Source organism: Theobroma cacao, chromosome 2 (genome assembly GCF_053813885.1).
Source record: "Theobroma cacao isolate CCN51 chromosome 2, ASM5381388v1, whole genome shotgun sequence".
Taxonomy (NCBI): domain Eukaryota; kingdom Viridiplantae; phylum Streptophyta; class Magnoliopsida; order Malvales; family Malvaceae; genus Theobroma; species Theobroma cacao.
Window position 1 is genome coordinate 45,626,864 of NC_142640.1, and position 21,710 is coordinate 45,648,573.

Below are 21,710 nucleotides of genomic sequence, written 5' to 3' on the forward strand. Positions count from 1 at the left end.
AGAAAAACGAAAAAAAAAAGAAAAAAAAAAAAAAAATAGAAAGAGGTCCGTGTGCAAGGCATGAGCCATACTCTAATGCAATTGAAAATAATAGTTGTACTATTATGAAAATAAAATAAAGAGTTTCTCATTTTAAAAATAGAAGTACATAAAAATTTAATTGCAGATGAAGCAAATGAAATGACTAGTTAACTTGTTATGCAAAATAAATTTTTTACTGTATTTTATATTAAAATATTAATTTTTTAAAAAATTGATGTTGCATAGTTTTTAATGTCAACTTAAAAGAAAAAAATAATTAAAAATATTTTTGAAATATAAAAAATAAAAATTAGTTTAGGTGTTATAAAAATGAAAGAGAACAAGATTTTAAAATATTTATATAAATTGAATCATAAAAGAAAAATAGTAATGATTCGAAAATGACATTAAACATATTTATCTTTAAAGATTTAATACATCTCATTGCAATAAGAAAAGTGAATACAGGACAAAGGAATATACAAAGCGAGATGCCATCTGTGCAGTAAAAATGAGAGAAGTAGATCTCAACTGTAGAAAGCGAAGGAATCGTTCATCCAAACAGACAAAGAAAATACGTGAGGTTTTAAATTCCCCCCTATCTAATCGCACCCTCCCAACTCAAACTCGCCCCAGAGGCCGTAACCATTATCCTGCTCTCCTCCGTTCCTTCCACTTAGCACTCTCTAGAAAAAAACAAGAGAAAAAAGAGAAAGGAATATAGAAGCAGTAGTCTTAAAAAACACTAGTCACTCCCTCGTTTTGCCAGCTTAGCGTTCTCAATAGTAACGCATTTTGCTTTGATCTCTCCAACAAGTGAGCTCCATATCTCTCTCTCAATTTTCACTTCTTTTTTCTTACTTTTCTTTATTAACATTTAAGAGATTCGATGGTAGACTGATAGATTGATTGATTCGAGTTGTGTGCTTTGCAGAGCAAAAAATGGTGTTCAAGGTGTCGAAAGTACCAACGACGCCGTACGATGGCCAGAAGCCTGGAACTTCTGGCCTCCGCAAGAAGGTTTTTGCTTCTTATTCTTTCTTCATTTCGTTTAATTTGATCCATATCCGAGACCTTGATTTCTCGTGTTAGATCGCTTTGATCTAACAGTTTTGATCTATTTTATCCGTTTGATTGATGCATGCGAGTGCACCTCACTGAATCAGATCACATGATTAACGTAAACTTCTTTTTCATAAATTAAGCTTTAATTCTGTAATATATATCAGAAAAAAAGAGACAGGAATCTTATCATTTTCGGTGCCGATTTATTTGCTAGTATTGTTAAGGTTTTAACTTGATCGTGATCCATTTTCCTTTTCTTTTCTATTTCGGATCTGAATCAAGTTTTTCTAGTATTTGATTGAAGTTTTGTGGTTTTCTTTTCTTTTATTGACAAAATTTTCTTCCTTGGTCATAGGGGGCTTGAGTTTCAAGTCAGATTTTCTCTTATTTTACATTTGGGAGTCTAATGCCTAAAATTTTGGTGCTTAACTCTTTCCAGTTCCATCTCGTTCAGATCATAGTTCTGTTTGGTGATTCTAATATAGTAATTAAATGTAGTTTCTGGTGGTTTGTTTTATAGTTGTATTATATTTCTATGTTTGAATGATATTAAAATTGTTTATTCAATGGATGCGTTTTGACCAGTGCGATTTTCTGTTTAATACTCTGGAACTGATGATAAAATTATACTTAAATACTTAATAGTTCACTAAGGTCTAACTTATCTTGTTTGACCCGAAGCTTTCTCTGTCTTCTTATTGAGCATGAGAGGTCTCTAAGATAATTGTCTTCTTCATTGAAGTCCTTTTTATGCTTGTTGAAGGAATTCTATTCCATTTTCTTTACTGAAAATTATATCAAAGTTAGGTTATATGCACCTTGAGTTGACATATGGAATGTAAGCAATTTTATATATTTTCCTTACAATACGCCTCTGCATGTTGCTTTACTTGTTTGTTTAACTGAACACTTTTGGTGGTTTGATCTTTCTAGGTGAAAGTTTTTGTGCAACCTCATTATTTGCAAAATTTCGTTCAGTCAACATTCAATGCCCTTACACCAGAGAAAGTTAGAGGTAGGGGTTTTTCATTTATGCTATGGTTTTTTGTATTCTAAATCTACTTGGTCTCATTTATTTTTTATTTTTGGAGGCATAATGTGACACTTTAAGTATGTGCTTAGAGGCTTGGAATTGAGGGTTGATTTGAGGTACATCCACTTATGTGAGGCTTGCGTAGAACATATGCTTTGCCATATTAGGGGTACTATTAAGACAGGAATGTATGTGCACCATAATATATTTGGGAGATATGGACAATTTTTTGGGTAGTTCAACCAAGTGTTCTGTTTTCGTCTTGAAAGATACGTTGCTCATGTCATCCAGAGACAACTGTTCTTCTGGTCATATCATCTGCGTGAGTTTATTTTGGTCTTTTTATCTCCAAAGTAGGATTGGATTTTGTTGCTGCATCATGTCCTAGTTCTTTGACCTATGGGAATTGTTGTTCTGAAGAGCTGATGGAAGCAGCTTTATTAATTAAAGTACATTTATTGTACTTTATCATGATATTTACTTAAATTTTAACAACAGTTGGTCATATCATATAACCTTATATTAAACATGAGTCCTTGGGACATAGGGTATCTTTAAATTTTTGAGCCTGTCTTTGTTCTTTTTTTTTTGTGGTAATTTTCTTAGGCCTTTTTGGACAGTTGGTTTTGTTTTCTGAAGAAAATTTGGCAGAGTGAAAGAGGGAGGGGGGGACTGCCGGCAGACTGAAAAAGGCTCCCAGACCCGCTGAAGGCAGAAAAAGACACCGAATAAAAGAGATAATCATTTATTTAGGTCAATGTGATCAAAGGTGCAAAGTGCTAAAGATGTTAGGATCCTTGTATCACCTTAGGGCCAGGCACCAGTTTCGAGAGAGAGAGAGAGAGAGAGAGAGAGAGAGGGATTAAGTTAACATTGGTGTAAAATTAATTAATTTTACACCCTTTCGTAACCGCATAGACAATTAATATTTCAACAAACCAATTGTTGAATTTAACAACCTAATCGTACCTGCCATGAGCGTGAAGTTGCAAGTTAATCCAATATCCCTGTCATATTGATCATGAATACTATGTTTTAATATGTATTTAACAATCAAAAATTTGTTGTGTCAGACAAATAGTTAGACATTTTAATTAACTTGAAATTTGGTATGCATGATCTACGTGAATAGAATATGAAATCCAAATGGTTGGATTAACCAAAGATATGAAAGGGCGTACGTAAATTAGTTTTACACCAGTGTAAGTGGATCCCTCCTCATACACACACACATAAAAGCTGACTCCATTGCATTGCCAATTATATTGAGAATATAAAGTGTTAACTAAAATTATTCTCAAATTATAGGTTTACGTTCCCTTCCCTTCATCTCCAACAATAGGTTATGAATGGGCAATATAACCACGTTCTTATTCTTGAAATGAGACATTTATTGCCTTTTTCTCAATTGAAAATGCAACTTATAGAATTTTTTTTTTTATAATTTTTTATAGTGAAGGAGACAAAAGGGAACTTGCTTTTTAAGGTGTGCGCGTTGGTAAAGCTGCCTCACCTGGTTGGGTGCAAGGCCCTTTTGCTAGATTTCCCCTACATCTTAATGCCTAGGCATGCCCCTTGACTACATTGGTTCTGGTGGTGCTACCATACTCATAGTAGAGTTATACCAACCTTGAAACTGATAGATTTTGTACTTCTTGTTTATGAACATTTTTGTGTTTTTACAAGAGGCGAGCACTATGGTTTAGATTTGAGATCTTTATAACCCCAGCTAGGAACAGCCAATAGATTGCTATTTTTACCAATGTGTATACACACAGTTATGGTGCATTTCTATATTGCCTACTCATTCAATTTCTAGCATCAGAGGCCTCATTTAATGCTCTGACGATATGCAGTTCTGATTTGTTGGATAATGGTTGTAGAGCATATTCAATTCAAATTCTTTAGTTTTAACCCGCTCTTTTGCTAGTTTATTTTGGAAGAAATTTATTGCTTATCTTGAAAGAGTGTTTTGAATTATTTAAAAGAACAAAAATTGATATAACTATTAGTATTTGTTTTGCTTCATTTCATTGTCTTAGAGATTTCTTCTTTTGCTTGATTAAATTTATTCAGTGAATTACAATGGCTTTATCTAATTTCTCTTCATGGTTTAAGGTGCCACACTTGTTGTTTCTGGTGATGGTCGTTATTTCTCAAAGGATGCTATTCAGGTAATGAAACTTTGAATCTAAATGAACAGTTATTTATCTTTAAATAAATTTTCTTAAACTGCCACATGAGATTTCTACTAATTCGTTGTTGCAATTTCTGCTTGCATGATGTATTCATATTAATTGATACTGGTTGCTTACTGGTTGAAGTAATTATTTAATGTTCAAACCAGCATATTTGTATTTTGGGAACCTTCTAGCCAGCATAAAAACACGTGTGAAAGTAATCTCTTGTCAATTCATATGTTTAATCAGGCCTGATTATTTTTGTTGAATAATTAATTCGAGATGTTCTTTCACAATTCGCTTTCCCCTTTTGTTTTTCTTTTGAAATATTGCATTTTATGCAGTCAGAGTATTTATCATGAATAACTTTCACCAAGTATATGCTTAACAGAATCTAATGACACACACATACATTCACACATCTAGACATTCAGAAGAGACAATCTTTCTTGTTATTTCATTAAAGGAGTGCTCTTAGAAATCATTCTTTTGTCAATGGCAAGTAATGCTTCTTTTTGTGGACTTTCTTGCTGAACTTTGGTCAGTGTTGAGAGATTCAGGCTTTACCAATGCATTGGTTGTGACTATGTTTTAGTAGTTTTAGGCTTGGCTAGTTTAAATAGTATAAACCTGGTCTGACGATCTAGTCACTCTGACAGTTTTCTGATATAGATAGCCATATAAATTGCTACATGTGCTATGTACTCAATGCAGTGTATTTAGGTCTTTCTGGTTGTCCATGTAATTTTGGTGTCCAAACTCTAAATTATTTGTTCTAAATGGATGCAATTGAGGGCTTCCAGATTGTTGCTTGTATTATGATTTTTTCTTTTCTGAAATGATATTATCATTTGGTAATCAGGCCTTAACCATTGGTAAAGTTGCTCGGTGTGGTAATATCTTTTGTTAAATTGACAGATAATAATTAAGATGGCAGCTGCAAATGGAGTAAGACGTATATGGGTTGGTCAGAATGGATTGCTTTCAACTCCAGCTGTATCAGCTGTAATACGTGAAAGGATTGGTGTGGATGTGAGTAATATCGCTCCAATTGCATACATCCAGCTGTTATTATGTTTGTTTACTTTTCCAGTATTGTGTTGTAGTGAGAAGCTGGTCAATATGATTTAATTATGACAATGTTAAGGTTCTACTTATAAACTTCAATTCCAGGGATCGAAAGCAACTGGAGCCTTTATTTTGACAGCAAGTCACAATCCAGGTGGCCCTCATGAGGTAGGACCCAACTGATTTTGTTTATTTTCTAAAACTTTCTTTATGTGCGACATTTTCAAGATACATGATTGCTTTTGTTTTTGTTTATTTATTGCAGGATTTTGGAATAAAATACAACATGGAAAATGGTGGACCTGCTCCAGAGGCTATTACTGATAAGATCTTTGAGAACACAAAAACAATAACAGAATACTTGATTGCTGAGGATTTACCAAATGTTTGTCTTGCATCTTTAGAACAATATTTTTCTTATTCTATGTTCCTTATTTTCTAATGTTGTCAATCCATTGCATAATCCAGGTAGACATTAGTGCAATTGGTGTTACAAGCTTTGGGGGGCCTGAGGCACAGTTTGATGTTGAGGTTTTTGATTCAGCAAGTGACTATGTGAAATTGATGAAGTAAGTTACTTCTTCGAGTGAATTTGTTTGTGCCTACTGTATGAGGACTAGCAACATCTTTTGGATAATGATCTTTGTTCGTCTTTTCTCTCCCATCCCTTGTCTACTGCCCTTGGTTGGAAATATTATCATTTCAATTTACAGTTGAAACTTGAAACCTCCGAAGAAAATCATTTGCATGGGCCAAAATCTCGTAACACAATTTCTCTTCCTATTATTGGTAGCAAGTTCATTCTATGAATGTCAGGGTTCTTAATGTTGGCCGCATATGCATGAGTCTAAATACTAAATCCTTTTGCCTCTATTGCCCAGGTCAATTTTTGACTTCGAGCTTATTCGCCAGCTGCTTTCATCTCCGAAGTTTACCTTCTGGTATCAATATAAGCCTTTTGCCTTTATGCAGAAGAACACTATTTTCTGGCATAGACTTTAGTTTTTGGTTGAAAGCTGTAACTCTTTCCCCTCATATTGAAGCTATGATGCACTGCATGGAGTTGCTGGAGCTTATGCACATCGCATCTTTGTGGAAGAGCTTGGGGCAAAAGAAAGCTCACTGTTGAACTGCGTTCCCAAGGTCTTTATAAGTTTAAGAATTTTAGAGAGTGATGATATGTTGCTTCTCTGTTTATCTGAATGGATTACACTTTTCTTTGTTTAATGCTTGACTTAATGCAAACCAGGAGGACTTTGGAGGAGGGCATCCTGATCCAAATCTGACTTATGCAAAGGAGTTGGTTGCTCGCATGGGATTGGGCAAATCAAACTCTGGAGTTGAACCACCAGAGTTTGGTGCTGCTGCTGATGGTGATGCTGATCGTAACATGATTCTGGGCAAAAGGTAGTGTTGCATCCTGGAATTCTAGTTAACATAAAAATAATTACACCTCTTAGTATTTGTTCTTATATCTTATTTGCTTTGTTAGGTTCTTTGTCACTCCATCAGATTCAGTTGCCATCATTGCTGCAAACGCTGTTGATGCAATTCCTTACTTCTCTTCTGGTTTGAAGGGAGTTGCCAGGTTATTTATTGCACGTTTTAGCTGTTTCTTATTGGTGCATAACATTTTCATTTTTCTTCCTATTGGGACATTAAATTTCAGCTGGTGCAAGTGTCCAGTTGATCCTTTCAAAACTATCAACTATCTCACATTCATAAAAGATTATAAATTCAAAACAACTGAGAGTCTGAGATGCTCATTGTCTCTAAAGCTTAAAAAATGATGATTCTACTTTTGAAACCTTGACAAGGTTAAAAGAATAGGTGAGATGTGTCTGCATCCCTTCTGTTTGACATGCTTAGGTGGATCCATCTACCTCTGAAGAGGAAATAATATATTCCTATTATGTCATACTCTTTCTCCCTATATATGATCTCATGTCCTATCATAAAAATGATTAATCATCGTTGCTAAAGTTTAAAATGAGAAATTGCGAATGTCAGAAAAGGTGGTTTGTGTGCAGGCATGCCTGGATGTGTTTGTGTTCAGGCCTGCATAATATGCTTCTATAACCCACTTAGTCCTAAATACAATTTTAATATGATATTTTGGATCTAATTAAGATATAAAATTGCCAATGTAGACACATGTTTTTGCACAATCAAACTCTAATATGGTGTTTCCTGTTTGTAGGAGTATGCCCACCTCAGCTGCCCTTGATGTTGTGGCCAAGCACTTGGAACTGAAATTTTTTGAGGTATTCCATGGAAAAAGTTTTTCGATAATTTTTCCTGCTGGCGACTGTTTTTATCGTTTTAAGGTAGCTACTTATCTATTCTCTTCTAGGTACCCACTGGCTGGAAATTTTTTGGCAATTTAATGGATGCTGGATTATGTTCTGTTTGTGGAGAAGAAAGTTTTGGAACTGGTAAGTGTTTGGCGTTCCTATGTATGAAGTGTATTTGTTTTATTTGGAACTATGGGAAACTTACAAAACCTTATATTTATGGACAGGCTCTGACCATATTCGTGAGAAAGATGGAATCTGGGCTGTTTTAGCTTGGCTTTCGATACTTGCATATAAAAATAAGGAAAATCTTGACGGGGATAAGCTTGTGACTGTTGAGGATATAGTTCGCCAGCATTGGGCTACCTATGGTCGACACTATTATACTCGATATGACTATGAGGTAATGTTATTGTTTTTTGTTTTTATGTCTGGCCATAAAGGTATTTGAGAGAGTATCTAACTAAATCATTTTCTTTTTAAAAAAAGAATGTGGATGCTGGTGCAGCAAAGGATTTAATGGCATATCTGGTCAAGTTGCAGTCTTCCCTTGGTGATGTTAATACGTATGTATATATGCTAATTTTAGAACCACTCAACCACTTCCTGGAATTATGCCACTGTTTGATAAGTTCTTTTGGCGAAACGCCATGCTCTTCTTGCATTGTATTTTTTTGGTTGCTTGAATATATTAAAGTCAAATAACTTTTAAGTGATAGTAATTGCTGTAAGTGGTGTTATCTTCCAACTAGCGGCTAAGTGCCAGATATTGAATGAACCTTGTTCCTTTATCCATGTTTATTGGGTTGCTGTCAGTGCTATAGTTTTTCCTACTAGCTTGATGGGCCCTTGAACTGGATAAGCATTTTCATTTCAGTGTTTGGTTTTGCTTCAGATTATTTGTAAATAACTACTTTAAAATCATAGGGCGAACTTATAGGTTTAAAAGTTTTATATTCTTTCTATTTAATTGGTCCTTCCAATATTTGCTAGTTGCTGGGCTAAGTTGGTTTTGCTTAAATTGTGAGTATATATATTTTATATATTTCTAATTTCTTTGGATCTATGTTTAGATTCCCAAGTTTAGATTGCTTACCCGTAGTTGTGATGATACTTCCCAGTTCATTTCTCTGAAGAAATTATTGGTCCAATTGTAGTTCATGAACAAATGAATGATGCTGTTGTGCCACAGTATGTTTGTCTCACATAAAGGACCTAAGGGCCTAAAAATGGTGCCTTTCTGCATGCATGTATGACTTTATTGAACATTACGATATTACTCAGTCATCTGAGTGTAGTATAGAAGCTTTGCTGCCTGTGGTGATGCTCAATTGGAGTTGAGCCTCATACAACTTGGAGACTTGCTTTCATTTGGACCTAATATTTAGGATCTTGTTAGAAGTAAATGCCAACTGTAAAAATTTTAGGAATGACATTAGTGAAGCAGTTACTTTAGAAGTTATGCATTTCATTTGTTAAAATTGTTATGGTGGTTGCAGAATTATGCCTAAAGATTTTCTTCGGTTTAGTGTTTAAGTTTCTTTCGATGATCTTATGCTTTTCATCTTGCAGTATTGTGAATGAGGCTCATTCAGATGTATCAAATGTTGTCAATGCTGATGAATTTGAATATAAGGATCCTGTTGATGGTTCTGTTTCAAAACACCAGGGTATTCGGTTTTTGTTTGAGGATGGATCACGATTGGTAAGTCAACATCCTCACTATTTTTTACTAACAAAAAGTTATCTGAGCAAATGTTGTGGCTTTCTAGTGCAGTGAAAAATATTTCTAGAGTTTTTCTGTAGTAGCTGTAAATGAAACTTCCAGTTATTTGATTTCACTCCGCCTCTGTAGGTTTTCCGTCTCTCTGGAACTGGCTCAGAAGGTGCTACTATCCGACTCTACATTGAGCAGTATGAAAAGGATCCATCGAAAACTGGAAGAGATTCTCAAGAAGCACTTGCTCCTCTTGTGAGATATCCTTAACTTTTCCTAAATGTTCAGAGTTTCACTTTAGATTTACTTGTATGTATTTAGGCTGATTATGGCATTTGTTATCAGGTGGAAGTTGCTCTAAAACTTTCTAAGATGCAGGAGTTCACTGGCCGATCTGCACCTACGGTTATCACATAGATTTATACTGCTACAAGTTAAGGGTCGTCTGAGAAGTCAAAGTACCATTTTGAGGAATGGAAACATAAATACACTGTTCAAGGCATGGTTAGATAACCTACATATATATATATATATATATTTGTCGTTCTACATCCGTACCATGAGTACATGAGAGTATCATAAATGACAGATATACCCACTAATCAAAATTTTCTGAGAGGGTTCGTAAAATAATTTGAATAATGTTGCACTACTCGGGATCGTATGTCCTATCTATACGCCTTTCGTCTTGGATTTTCATTTTGGTTGAATTGTATCCGAAATTTCATTTCCATGTGACTGGTGGGTTTATCTCCTTTTTTTTTTTTATGTTATATTAATGAAATGGGGAGTAAGGGTCTGACATGATCTTTTTATTTCCTTTCCATGTCTTATGGAAGCCTATCGATTTGCTACTCTCTCTAGGGAGGATTTGTCCCTTTCTGGTAGTGCTCGGGCTTTTATTGACTCAGATAGGTTGTTACTTATGTCATATGCTTTTGGATGTTTATGTTTGGACACAAGTGAATGATGAAGGATTAATAATAGAACTGGATAATAGTACCATGTGTGCAAAAATCTATCTTACGTAATAATTGCAATCTATCAAAATTCTGTACTAGAAAAGTACAAATTCCGTAAAACTCAGAACTGATGGCGTTTTCTGAAAATTCGTTCGATTTTTCCTTTTAACAAAAAAACTTTTAAACTATGTTAGTTTATGTAATTGAGATTTTATAATTTTTGTATTGAAAAAAGCACTGTTTTAAATTTATATTAATAAAAGTCCTTTCTTTTAATTTGTCATAGAAAATTAATGGTCATTCACCGTAATGTCCGTTGTTATTTTTTTCCCATGTGACTATAATTTGGTTGATGATGCGGTTTCTGATAGTTAAGATAGATTTATTTCTGGTGTTTTGTTTTACTACAGTGACATATGACATGACTCGATTATGTGACCACTTGGACTATTGTATGATCACATCATATGTATATGAATAAAAATGTCAATTGGTATTTTTCTATGAAAGGGATTGCATGAGTATAAGAGTTTTTTTTTTTTTTTGCAGTGAAAGTATAAGAGGTTTTTTAAGTACAAATAAAAGGATAAGGATTTTTTTGGATATAATAAAAACATAAGGACTTAGTTGTTGATTCTATGTGTTTTTGTTGATAACAAAATATTTCTCATTAATTGGTGTCTAATTACTTTATTTAAATATGCAGGACAAAGTTTATATTCCTTAATATATATGTTATTTAAAAGCAAGTCAAGAAGTTTGCTATGTTATAAGAATGGTTAATCAATTAAAAGAACAAAGAAGGCTAAGTAAAATTAAAATAATGTTAACTGGTTAACATAAAGGTTTAATCAGCTAAGGCTATTTAGGGCACTACATCAAAGGAAGAAAGAATAGCCTTAATTAGTTAATATAAGGCATAATTGATTAAGAATATACTGGGTGCAAGACAGAAATTTTTTAATCAGTTAAGGAAAGGAGTTAATTAGTTAAAGGTCAAACTTGAAGTATTAAGAAGCACCAAATTCAAATTCAAAATGTTGTTGACTGTCCAAAGGCGCCAAACGAAGAAATCCAAATTTGAATCAGTTGAATCTCATTTTAATTAGTTAAGGATGAAGAGAAAGAAGCTTCAATCAGTTAAAGGGAGTATTAATCAATTGAAAGAATGGTCAAAAATAGTGCTTGAAGGTGTTTTAAAACAGAAAATTCTTAATCGGTTAAAGTTAACACAGTAACGAGAACTGCCAGATATTGCAATTCAGGGAAGGCTTAATCGGTTAAAGCCTGCCTCTAACCTGTTAATGAAGTATTGTCTACACATTTGAGTTTAAGCACCAAAAGACAAAATAACGGGTAGAATTGTAACGACTAGTTTCTGTCTTCAACGGCTAGGAGTAATTTTTTAAGTATTTAAAGCCTCTCTATTAATAAAAAATGATATAAAGAAGTTCCAAAGAGTTTGAAAGAGAATAGAAGAGTAAAAACTTTCTCTTTTACACCTGAATTCCACTCCTATCTTTGTAAAAGTATTTGAGCTGAAGCTTGTACAACTTTGATAAGTTAGAAGATTATTTGTATCTCTTTTTATTTCTTGTTTACTTAAAGTGTGCGAGACACTTTAAAGGATAGTCTAAGTTGGGGTAAGCTTTGGATTTGTTGTACAAAGGTTGGACCTTGAGTTAGAACCCCACTTTATAAAAACTTGGTGGAAGCTTTTAACTCCACTAGTTCTAGTGAACTTGGGTTGAAAATCTTTAATTGGGAATATCAACGTAGTGGATGTAGGTCAGGTGGACCGAATCACTATAAATATTGTGTTTTTTTCACTTCTCTTAACCTCTTTTTACTTGGTGTTTGCTAACCTCAATAATTTTTCAAACCATCCATCTTAAATTTTCCAAACGGATTTTAAATTTTAAAAGCTTTCTTCAAAAATGTTTTTAAATACTATTCACCCTCTTCTGACACTTTTTTTGAGATCAACATTAGTTGCATAAACTCTTATAATTGAGGAGTTTATTTGTTATTTAAATATTATAAGGAGTTAGTTGCATAAATTGGTACAATTAAGGAGTTTATTTGTTATTTAAATATTTTTTTTCTTAAAAGAAAAGTTGGGATTAGAGGTAATGTCACAAGGGTTTGGGTGAGTATAAAAGTTTTTTTAAGTATGCATAAATTGGTATAATTAAGGAGTTTATTTGTTATTTAAATATTTTTTTTTCTTAAAAGAACAATTGGGATTAGAGGTAATGTCACAAGCCCACGTAGTTTATTTGTTATTTTTAAATTTTTTTCTCAATAAAAGAGTTGGGATTAAAGGTAATGTCACGAGATCACATTTTTAACCCTAAAAACATGCTTAATAGGTGGTGAAAGGCCTATGTTCCCATAAAAGAGAGGGACTCTTACATTAGTTCAAGTCTACTTCGATCCTTATATTTTTCATGGAAACCTCACATCGGTGAAGATTTAGGTCTACTCTGATACTTGTCATAGACTCACATTTTTAACCAAAAGACATGCTTAATAGGTTATGAAAGGTCCATATTTATATACTTAAGACTCACCTTATCTTTTATTGATGTAAAGTCCATGACAAGTAACACTTGGATAGATAATTTCAATTTAGGATATTTTGGACGAATAATTTGGGTTTTAGGACATTTGGTTTTGGATAAATTAAATTGCCTTTTAGAATTTTGGGTCATTTTTATATTGAGGTCAGTTTGGATTTGGGTTATTTAAGTATAAGTCATGTTAGGTTTAGATCATTATTTTTTTAAAAATTAATTGCAATCAGATTGAGTTCAAGTTATTTTTATAATAATTTATTTTATAACATTTTTTAATTAAGTTTTAATTTATAACAAAATATTATGGTACAAATTTATAATTTAAACTAGGTTGAGTTAAACGAAAGTATTCATCGAGTCCAACTGGAGAAGCTAGATTGGTTCACACCTTTGATGGAAACTAATTTGGAAGGGAGTTATTCAATCTTGCTATCCTAACCTCTGTTTAGCCTGCGTGTAAACAAGGCTATTTTATTTTATCATTTAATATAAAAAAATTTTATTTTTTGCATTCTAAATGAAATTCAATTTTTCCATATATAGCATGACTTTAAAATTTAATTATTTTTATTTTTCTGAGGGCCTACCATTCTTAATGTTTCCATATTCTATATTAATTTTTAGTATTTTTTTCTTTTGGGTGTTAGAAATGATTGAACAATATCAATACATGAATTTAAAAACTTAAATATAAACAATAATGAAAGCAAAGACATTTGATTAAAAATGTCATATCAACTGATCAAAAGGAAACATTTGATTGGAGAAGAAAAGAATAATATAATACATAACATGTTTTTGTAAATTTAATATTATCAAGTTCAGACTTAATTGTAGGATAAGCGAAGGACCCTCTCTGTCTTCTATAAAATTTGAGCAGCATTAATTTAATTTAATTTTAACTTGTAAATAATCCCCAATATTTGACTTGGAGGCTCTTGAATCCACAGAAAATTAAATACTGGAGTATTCTCTTGTTTTTATGTTATCGACTGATTATAATAAAAACATATATATGAGTAAAACATGTCACTGGTTTTGAATATGCCATGTCCGGTCAAAGGAATAATTCACATCTAGATAGGTCTAAATACATGGGCCATTCCCCTTTTTCCCTAAAATGAAATGATTTCCATTTTTTTTAAAAAAATTTCCACGTCCAATCGTAGCTAGGATGCCTTATCTATAACAATAACCCAACAAAATTTTAGACGTAATTATAAATATTTATGAAAAACACTAATATTTATACGAGTCCCTATCTTATATATACCAGCTATCTTCCAATTTGCAAATTTAGTACAACCCTTCCATTAAAGTTGTCATCCAAATTCTGGGATTGCAAATTGCAATGTTAGTAAAGAAGTCAACGTTTGACAAATCTCATTCTCATCATATATATATATATATATATATATATATATATATATATATATATATATATATATATATATATATATGTGTGTGTGTGTGTATATTCATCTATATTCCATGAAGAATCATAATGGGATGATGTTAAAATGTAATTGAATTTGTTTTAGAATAGTGAAACAGTTTGATTGTGGACTGGAATGGAACGTACAGTGGAGCTTATTGGTTTCATTAATTAATCCACATGCGGCACGTCATGAAGTTAGTTTGTAATTGACGTGCTTATCATGAAATAATTATAAGTATACACTGATAATCAAAAGGAAAGGGGCAATGAGGGTCCCACTGGATGGGGCCCGAGAGTTAAGGGTGAGAATAATTACAAATAAATATTAGAGGCTTAATTAAGAGATAGGGATAACACAAGTTTAGGGAGCCCAGTATTTTTGTTGAGTGGGCAACTCTAGCCCTGTGTTTTTCCAAGTGGTAATTAATTAATTAGGCAACTTGTGTTTTGTTGATTCTTAAAACGACGCATCAATCAAAACCTTGAGTTAATTGGGATGATGAGACTAACCATCTGCCTAATGGAAACTTGTCAACAAGAATGTGGCACCTTTTTCAAAAAGCAGCAAAAAAAGTGTACAAAGGCACAAAAAAGGATTCTTGAGGAACAAGACTTAAATTAAGTATGCATTATATATTCATGAAAGCTATATATGTCTTAAGTTGCAAATTTTGAGGCTGATTCTTTCTCATAAACTATATATGGGACTGTATGGGCGACTTTGGAGACATGACATGATTGACATTACCAATGGGATTAAGAAACTTCACTTATCGATTTTATATCTTTACAATTGTCTTCACACTCCTTAATGCCCTCTCTGTTCATCATATTTAATTTCATGCTTTGAGCAATCCTCCTCACCCTCCTTAATGAACAACCTAGATAATATTGAATTCAAGTAATTGATATTTCATCAGGAAAGCTTTCCTGACTAATGTAGTCTGAAATTTAATAATTAGGAGAATTGAAAAACCAGACAAATAAGCCTCAGTTTCCTCATTAGCTTTTTTTATATATATGTATATGTATATAATTCTTGATGTAAAAATGCTACCCTGACAAATCTCTTTCGATTTTTTTTTTTGGGAATAAATACTTGTTATAAAACCTTTGCTATCATATTAAGAAGTTTCTTATATATGCATTTGTTTTTTCCATCGCACAAGCCAGGGCCTCAACTTTTCATTGGGAAAATCTAAAAAAGTTAAGGGAAGACTATGGATAATCCATGACTAAATCTGTGGTCAGGAGTGATAAAAAGGACATTAGAAGAAGCCAATAGCCAAGGGAACAGCTAGCTCTTGACTACTTTTTTAATGTATTTTTGGCACACAGCCATCAAAATAGCCAATTAGATGATTAAAAACAAAAGCTGAAGTAGCAAAGACAAACTGGTATTAGTTCTATTTTATTTCTTCACAAATACAAGTACAACAAGTACATGTAATTCAGCATTCCATGCATTATACAACTTTTATTTTCTCCACTTTGACAAATTCAACAATATATATTGTATAATATAGAGCAATATTTCCTATTTTATCACCTATAAAGTTAAGTGCTACCAACACAAACTATATCACGATTGAAACATCTGGGTCACTTTCCTATTTACATTTTCCAAATGACGAAATCACCCCCCATCCAAAAGTTCAGAAAAAAAAAAAATCACAGGCCAGCATCAAATGGCACTCCAGTGCCCGGAATCCAAGCATCTCCAGCCAGAAAATTCCCCACGGTAAATTTTCCGGCCTCGGCGGCACTTATGACATGATATCCACCCCACTTTACCCTTCCACTAGTATCTGCACCAGCACCAGTATTCATGTGCTCGGCATAGTAAAGGGTACTTAAAGCAAAACTTCCACTCCATGGTAACCAACCTTCTGCCGTAATCACTCCATCCAAAACACTCTTCATGAATACAGTTCTCGAATATTTCTGCCATGGCCTCCCCAAATAACTCTTGAACGAACCTTGAACGCCCCTCAAATCCGACGACGCTGTAACCCGGGAATTATGGATAATTATGCCAGTGTTTTCGTTAGCGTCGGTTCTTCCTTGTGCTGTCACCGTGTTCCTTTGGTTGCTCATTGGTTTACGTATGTAGATGTTGCAGTTTTGAAGAACAGCTACAGCGTCACCAAATATAAAGTCTAAGGTTCCATAAATGTCACAGTCACGATAGAATTGGCGTTGGGAGTAGACGTATAAGGTATCTTGGTAACCTTTGAAGCTGCATCGGTAGATCACTGAGTGATCGGAGCCGGACCGGAAGGCTACAGCTTGGTGTTTCTGGGGACCGGCCGAGTTGTCGAAGGTTATATCACGAGCTACGAAGCGGTCACCCGCCACACCTGAAAGAAGAAACAAATACTGTGAGTAATCAAATGATATGGATACTTGATTAATTTTATGTGGAAAAGAAAGGGAAGGAAAAGATGTTTGTCAAAAACAAAGAAAAAGATGTTTAACTTATTTACCTTCTTTTCACTATTATTTTCCCATCATGTTGTACACTGTTGGGGGATTGTTGGTGAAATAGGAGACAAAAGAATATGCAATTAATAATTTTTTCTGACTTGTCTTTTACTCTTGCCAAAGTTTTGACTCAAGATAATTTGCATGAAGGCTTTTGTTATTTACATCATCTACTCTTTCTCTCTTTGGTCATTTACTTAAGTCAGGATAATGATAATTATTGTCTCCTAACTTTTCTTCTACTTTTTAATAAAGATGTTTATTTGTTTTGAGGAACATGTCTTTGTCATTTATCTGAATAGGATGTAACCCATCAAAAGCAAGATTCTTGTAAGTTTTGATTTAACAGTGAATTTTTTTAAGTAAAAAAAAAAACAGATAAATAGGTAAATAAAACTTGTAAAAAAATGTCAGTGAAGTGTTGGTATAAATTTTCGTTTAAATGAACACTATGGAGGGAATAAGGAAGATAGTTGGGAACAAAGAAAAAATAGTTTCCTACTATATTATATGTTTGAATTACCCAAAGAAAATTATATTATATGTTACATTTTTTTCTTTGGTTATAAGCTTTATATAGGAAAAGAATAATTTTGAAAGATAAATGAAAGTTGTTGTAAGGTTTATGTAGGGAAAAGAATGTTTAAATAAGTTTGTTGAGCTCGAAGATAAACGAAAATGGAGCAGTTTGAAGAGCATTTTCAACTTAATTGAGTTTGGAAATACTAACGGCCAGGAATTTATGCATGTTTCATTAAAGAAGCTTACCAACAGTTGCTGAGCTAAAAGTTGTTGTTGTTTGAGCACTCTTGCTACCAGTAACGACCGTTGCATCCATTCCATCCCCAATTAACATTATATTTGACTTCTTAATATTCACATTTTCCCTGTAAACTCCAGCTTTCACGTATATAACAGTTCTTTTGCCTCCACCAGCTGCTGCCACAGCCTCGGATATGCTCTTAAAATTGCCAGAACCATCTTGAGCCACCACAATATCAGCTTTCGGTGGTGCACCAGTTTTCTGCAAAAGCTTTCGATCAGCAGCCGAAAGCCAAGCTGGAAATCCATGGGCAAGCAGGCGTCGATTGCCAACTTGTTTAGCGGTAGAAGAGGATGTAACAGTGGCCTTATTTATGGCTAGAGAATTGCTAAGCAACTTCGAAAAGTTGCCCAACATAGATGGGAAGGTTTGTAAATGAGAGGCCAAGTTGAAATCAATGAATCCATTTTGGCAGGTTTGTTGGTTGGCAATCGCAGCACTTAACCACGTTTGAGCATCCATTGGATTGTTAGTGCTCTTGGAGTGGTTAAGGTGGTTAACGGTGTTCTCATAGAGCTCCAAGCAATCGTTCCAAGCCAACTTGGCTCGCTCATCGAATGAACTCAAGTCCATCGTCGAGACGAGCCGGTGAGCTCGAACTGCTTGGTTCAGGGTCACCTGGATAGCCAGGTCACGGAACGAGAACTGGGTTTGATCAAGGCTTGCTGCGACAATACTATTTCCCATGAAATAGTTGCAGACTTCAGGGTATGGGGTTTGGCTACATGATGTTATTGTAGCACCATGCACGAAGTAGGCTAGTGGGAAAATGAAGAAATGGGCAATGAAAATCATTGCTAGGACATTTAGCTTATCCATGAAGACTCAAAGTTTTTTGGAAGACAAGCACAGGAAATTTCTAAAGCTTCTGAAGTTTGAATTGATCAAAATCGAGGGAGGGAAGGGGGGTTTATATAGGGCTAAGCAAGGGCTTTGGTGGGACAGAGGTGGAAAATTTGAACGCGGTTAGGGTTTATTCAAGAATTGGCTTGGGCCATGCATTATGATGTTTACGTTAAACCAGAATCTTTGTGGCTTGCTATGTGGTGCAGGGATTTATGGTTGGTTTCTGAAAGAACCCTGAACTTTTATTGCAATTACGGCTATTTTACGCCATTATATTGGTTCCTCCCATTTTCATCCTTAATTTTCTTTTTCTTTACGTACCATTCCATTTTCCTTTTGTCATTTTAACATGGAAAAAGCTTCTTTCATGGATTTCTTACAAGACATAGATTATTTTAAATTTGCGAGACTCCACCTACAACATGATATTCCTCTAAGTCCTTAATGTTTTCTCCTCACGGGAGGAACCTGCCCTGGTACTTAAGAAAATTCTAGATATTGGAAATTATTTTTAATTTAAACATCAAATCAGTAATTTAATGTTTGGAAGATTTGGTCAACAAATAGGACTCAGACTCATCAAACTCCATTGACCCCGTGAAGCACTCAAAAAGTACATAAGTTTTTTAGATCTTTTTATTTCTTTCTTTTGCTTATTATGTCATTGCAAGTGAAATCGTCATTCCATTTTAAATTTAATGCGATTTTTGAACTGCCAACGCATTAGCAGACATCATTTCGTTTGAAAAGTAACAGCAATATCAAATTAAGCTTAGACCAAACAAAAGTTTGAAAGGTTCACAAGTTTTAGGCCTAAGATCACAGATGACTCCATGTATCAACTGTCATTAGATACGCAAGTGTAGATATTAAACAACTAGTTGAGCACCACCACCACCATACGTAGATTTCCATGCTCATACGAAATTACTCGTGAACATTTGGGTTTGCTGATTAGGATAGTTGTGATTTTTCGACTCTGTTGTTTAGGTGAAATAGATAGATATTTGGCGCTAGGAGTGGTGCTTGGAGCCTTTTTTATTGTCAAAACTTCTGTCGAAGCCACATGGCTTTTGAGAGACTTTGCGGACACTGTTTTATGTACACACGTCCCGCCGTAATCTGCACGTACTGTTCCGACCTTTATGTATCTTTGAATGCTTCTAACTTTCATTATCCACTCTCTCTCTCTCTCTCTTACTCTTTTCCCTTTTTTTGTCATAAACCTGATTAAGACATGACAGGTTATAATCACTATTACAAATTTGGACTTTAATTTCCATCTCACTTATTTGGTGTACCGAATTATGTTTTTATACAGTAAAATTTTCAAAAGTTTTGCTATTGAAATTTTTAGTTGTATTATTTGTTTCTTTAAAAAAATTAGTTGTATTTTTTTTAAATTTTAATAACAATAAATAAAGTGTAACCATATGGTTGCCCGACTCTTTCTATTTCCTTTTAATGATACCTAATTGTGATTTCAATAGTAGATAGTTTCCATATTGTTGACTCATGACTGCATGAACTCAGCATGACAGCCACTGAACCCATCCTAGAAAAGTCATCTTTCTTACATCCACTAATTAATTCCTTGTTTTATAGCTATCTGCAGTACTTGTCCCTGCTTTAATTTGGAGGTTAGCTTATTTATTAGTTGAAAACCTTGGTAAATGTTGCTGCAATTGATTTGGTTTCATTTAAGTGAAAAGATAACAGACTCTTAATTAATGTTCGAATACGGTACGAAATGGCATTATCATGTTATGAACTTTTTCTAACATATGTCTCCTTTTGAAAAACGATTTATGTCATTATACGTCTCTATTTTACTTGGCAGAAGACTTCCCATGACAAAAGACACCCGATTTGGGCAAAATAGAGCTTGTACAAATTCATAAATTGACCACTCCTCAAAAAGATATTGATGTCTGCTCACAAAACTCAACCATTTCTACATCGTATTAACACTAAACTTAATAAAGAAACACAATTTTTTGAGCTAACAATCATTTAACGAATTCTTTTTTTTATAAATGAAACATATTTCGAATGATATTGAAAATTATAATCTGTCAAGTGCATTTTTAAATAGACAAATTTTATTACAGATGGATCCACAAAACTAAAGATTCATACAAATGAGTTTTTCATCATTTTGTAATGTTTGATTTTTTTGGGACTCTTCTTTATTTTTGTGTTTTTTTCTTAGCTTCGGCTTGTAGAGCTTAAACTTTTCTCCCTCCTCAAATTCTAATAAAACTTCATTGCCTTAACAAAAAAAAAAAAAATTACAATACGATATAATATTAAAAAATTGTTTTGTTAAGACGACCACAAATTTATAAACCTTTTGATAATCGTACAGAATTATTATATATCACTACTAATATTGTGGGAGTTATTAATTTCTATGTATTGCCGTACAGATTAGATGTGAGACCTAACAAGTAATTTTGTAGTTTGACTTGGAACAAACAATCCCATAATTATTGGTTTTAATACTACAAATGTTGGGAGAAAAAGAGAGAAATAAAATGAGACTTTAGGGTCATTTACAGTGTGCAATAACGGTATCAAGATCATCCCCCACTCAAGCGTGCTTTTCTGTCTTTCGATTCTTTATAATTGGGAGCTTTGAATTAGGCTTTCCATCAGACCCTATCCTAATTACAACCAAATTAAGCACCTGATAAGCTCTTCCTCAACTTCATGCCCATATCTTAATTTCATAGGGTACTTTATATAATTAATTTTTTACATATAATTTTGAATTATACGATAAAAAATATATACTTTTTAATTCTGTAAATCTCAATTTCTATTTTCAAGATTTGATTTGATACTCAAAACTAAACATAATTGAGTTTCTCTATTGGGATTAAAGATTCCTCTTTTTTTTTTAATAAAAAAAAAGAAAGATTTTTCAAATTAAACATTTTTTCATCCCAAAATAAATTTCATGAAAATAAATCAATTTCACTTTCATCAACATCAGTTGAGTTTTTCTTTCAATTTCTTTATAGTGGAAGGCTGTGTTGTTATCATGACATTCAATAGAAGAGACACTTAGAATTCAATTATTTTTCTTCATATTTCTGAAAGAGAAATGATAATGGATTATCAAGTGCTGATAAGACGATCTTGGACGTGGCCGACAATTTAATCCACAAATCTAAAGCTATGTTAGAAGGACCCTA

At 33.4% G+C, this 21,710-nt stretch overlaps 2 protein-coding genes across 3 annotated transcripts; one reads left to right on the forward strand and one right to left on the reverse strand.

Moving 5' to 3' along the window:
- The first annotated feature begins 595 nt into the window (after positions 1-595).
- LOC18609836 (phosphoglucomutase, cytoplasmic) lies at positions 596-10,197 on the forward strand. 2 transcript variants are annotated; one of them, XM_018116150.2, is made up of 19 exons: positions 596-837; positions 941-1,041; positions 2,020-2,101; positions 4,238-4,293; positions 5,218-5,331; positions 5,473-5,535; positions 5,633-5,752; positions 5,836-5,936; positions 6,249-6,308; positions 6,411-6,510; positions 6,617-6,774; positions 6,860-6,955; positions 7,568-7,631; positions 7,721-7,802; positions 7,889-8,064; positions 8,151-8,227; positions 9,234-9,366; positions 9,517-9,633; positions 9,724-10,197. In XM_018116150.2, the coding sequence occupies exons 2-19, from the start codon at positions 964-966 to the stop codon at positions 9,793-9,795; spliced, it is 1,749 nt and encodes a 582-aa protein (XP_017971639.2). In that variant the 5' UTR covers positions 596-837; positions 941-963; the 3' UTR covers positions 9,796-10,197. The 2 variants fall into 2 exon arrangements, with proteins under 2 accessions (XP_017971639.2, XP_007045214.3); XM_007045152.3 differs by having other exon boundaries at positions 956-1,041.
- A 5,536-nt stretch (positions 10,198-15,733) lies between these two features.
- Positions 15,734-18,529, reverse strand: LOC18609837 (pectinesterase). The gene is made up of 2 exons (XM_007045156.3): positions 17,610-18,529; positions 15,734-16,717 (listed from the first exon to the last, which is right to left on the reverse strand). The coding sequence occupies exons 1-2, from the start codon at positions 18,481-18,483 to the stop codon at positions 16,029-16,031; spliced, it is 1,563 nt and encodes a 520-aa protein (XP_007045218.2). The 5' UTR covers positions 18,484-18,529; the 3' UTR covers positions 15,734-16,028.
- Positions 18,530-21,710: the final 3,181 nt, after the last annotated feature.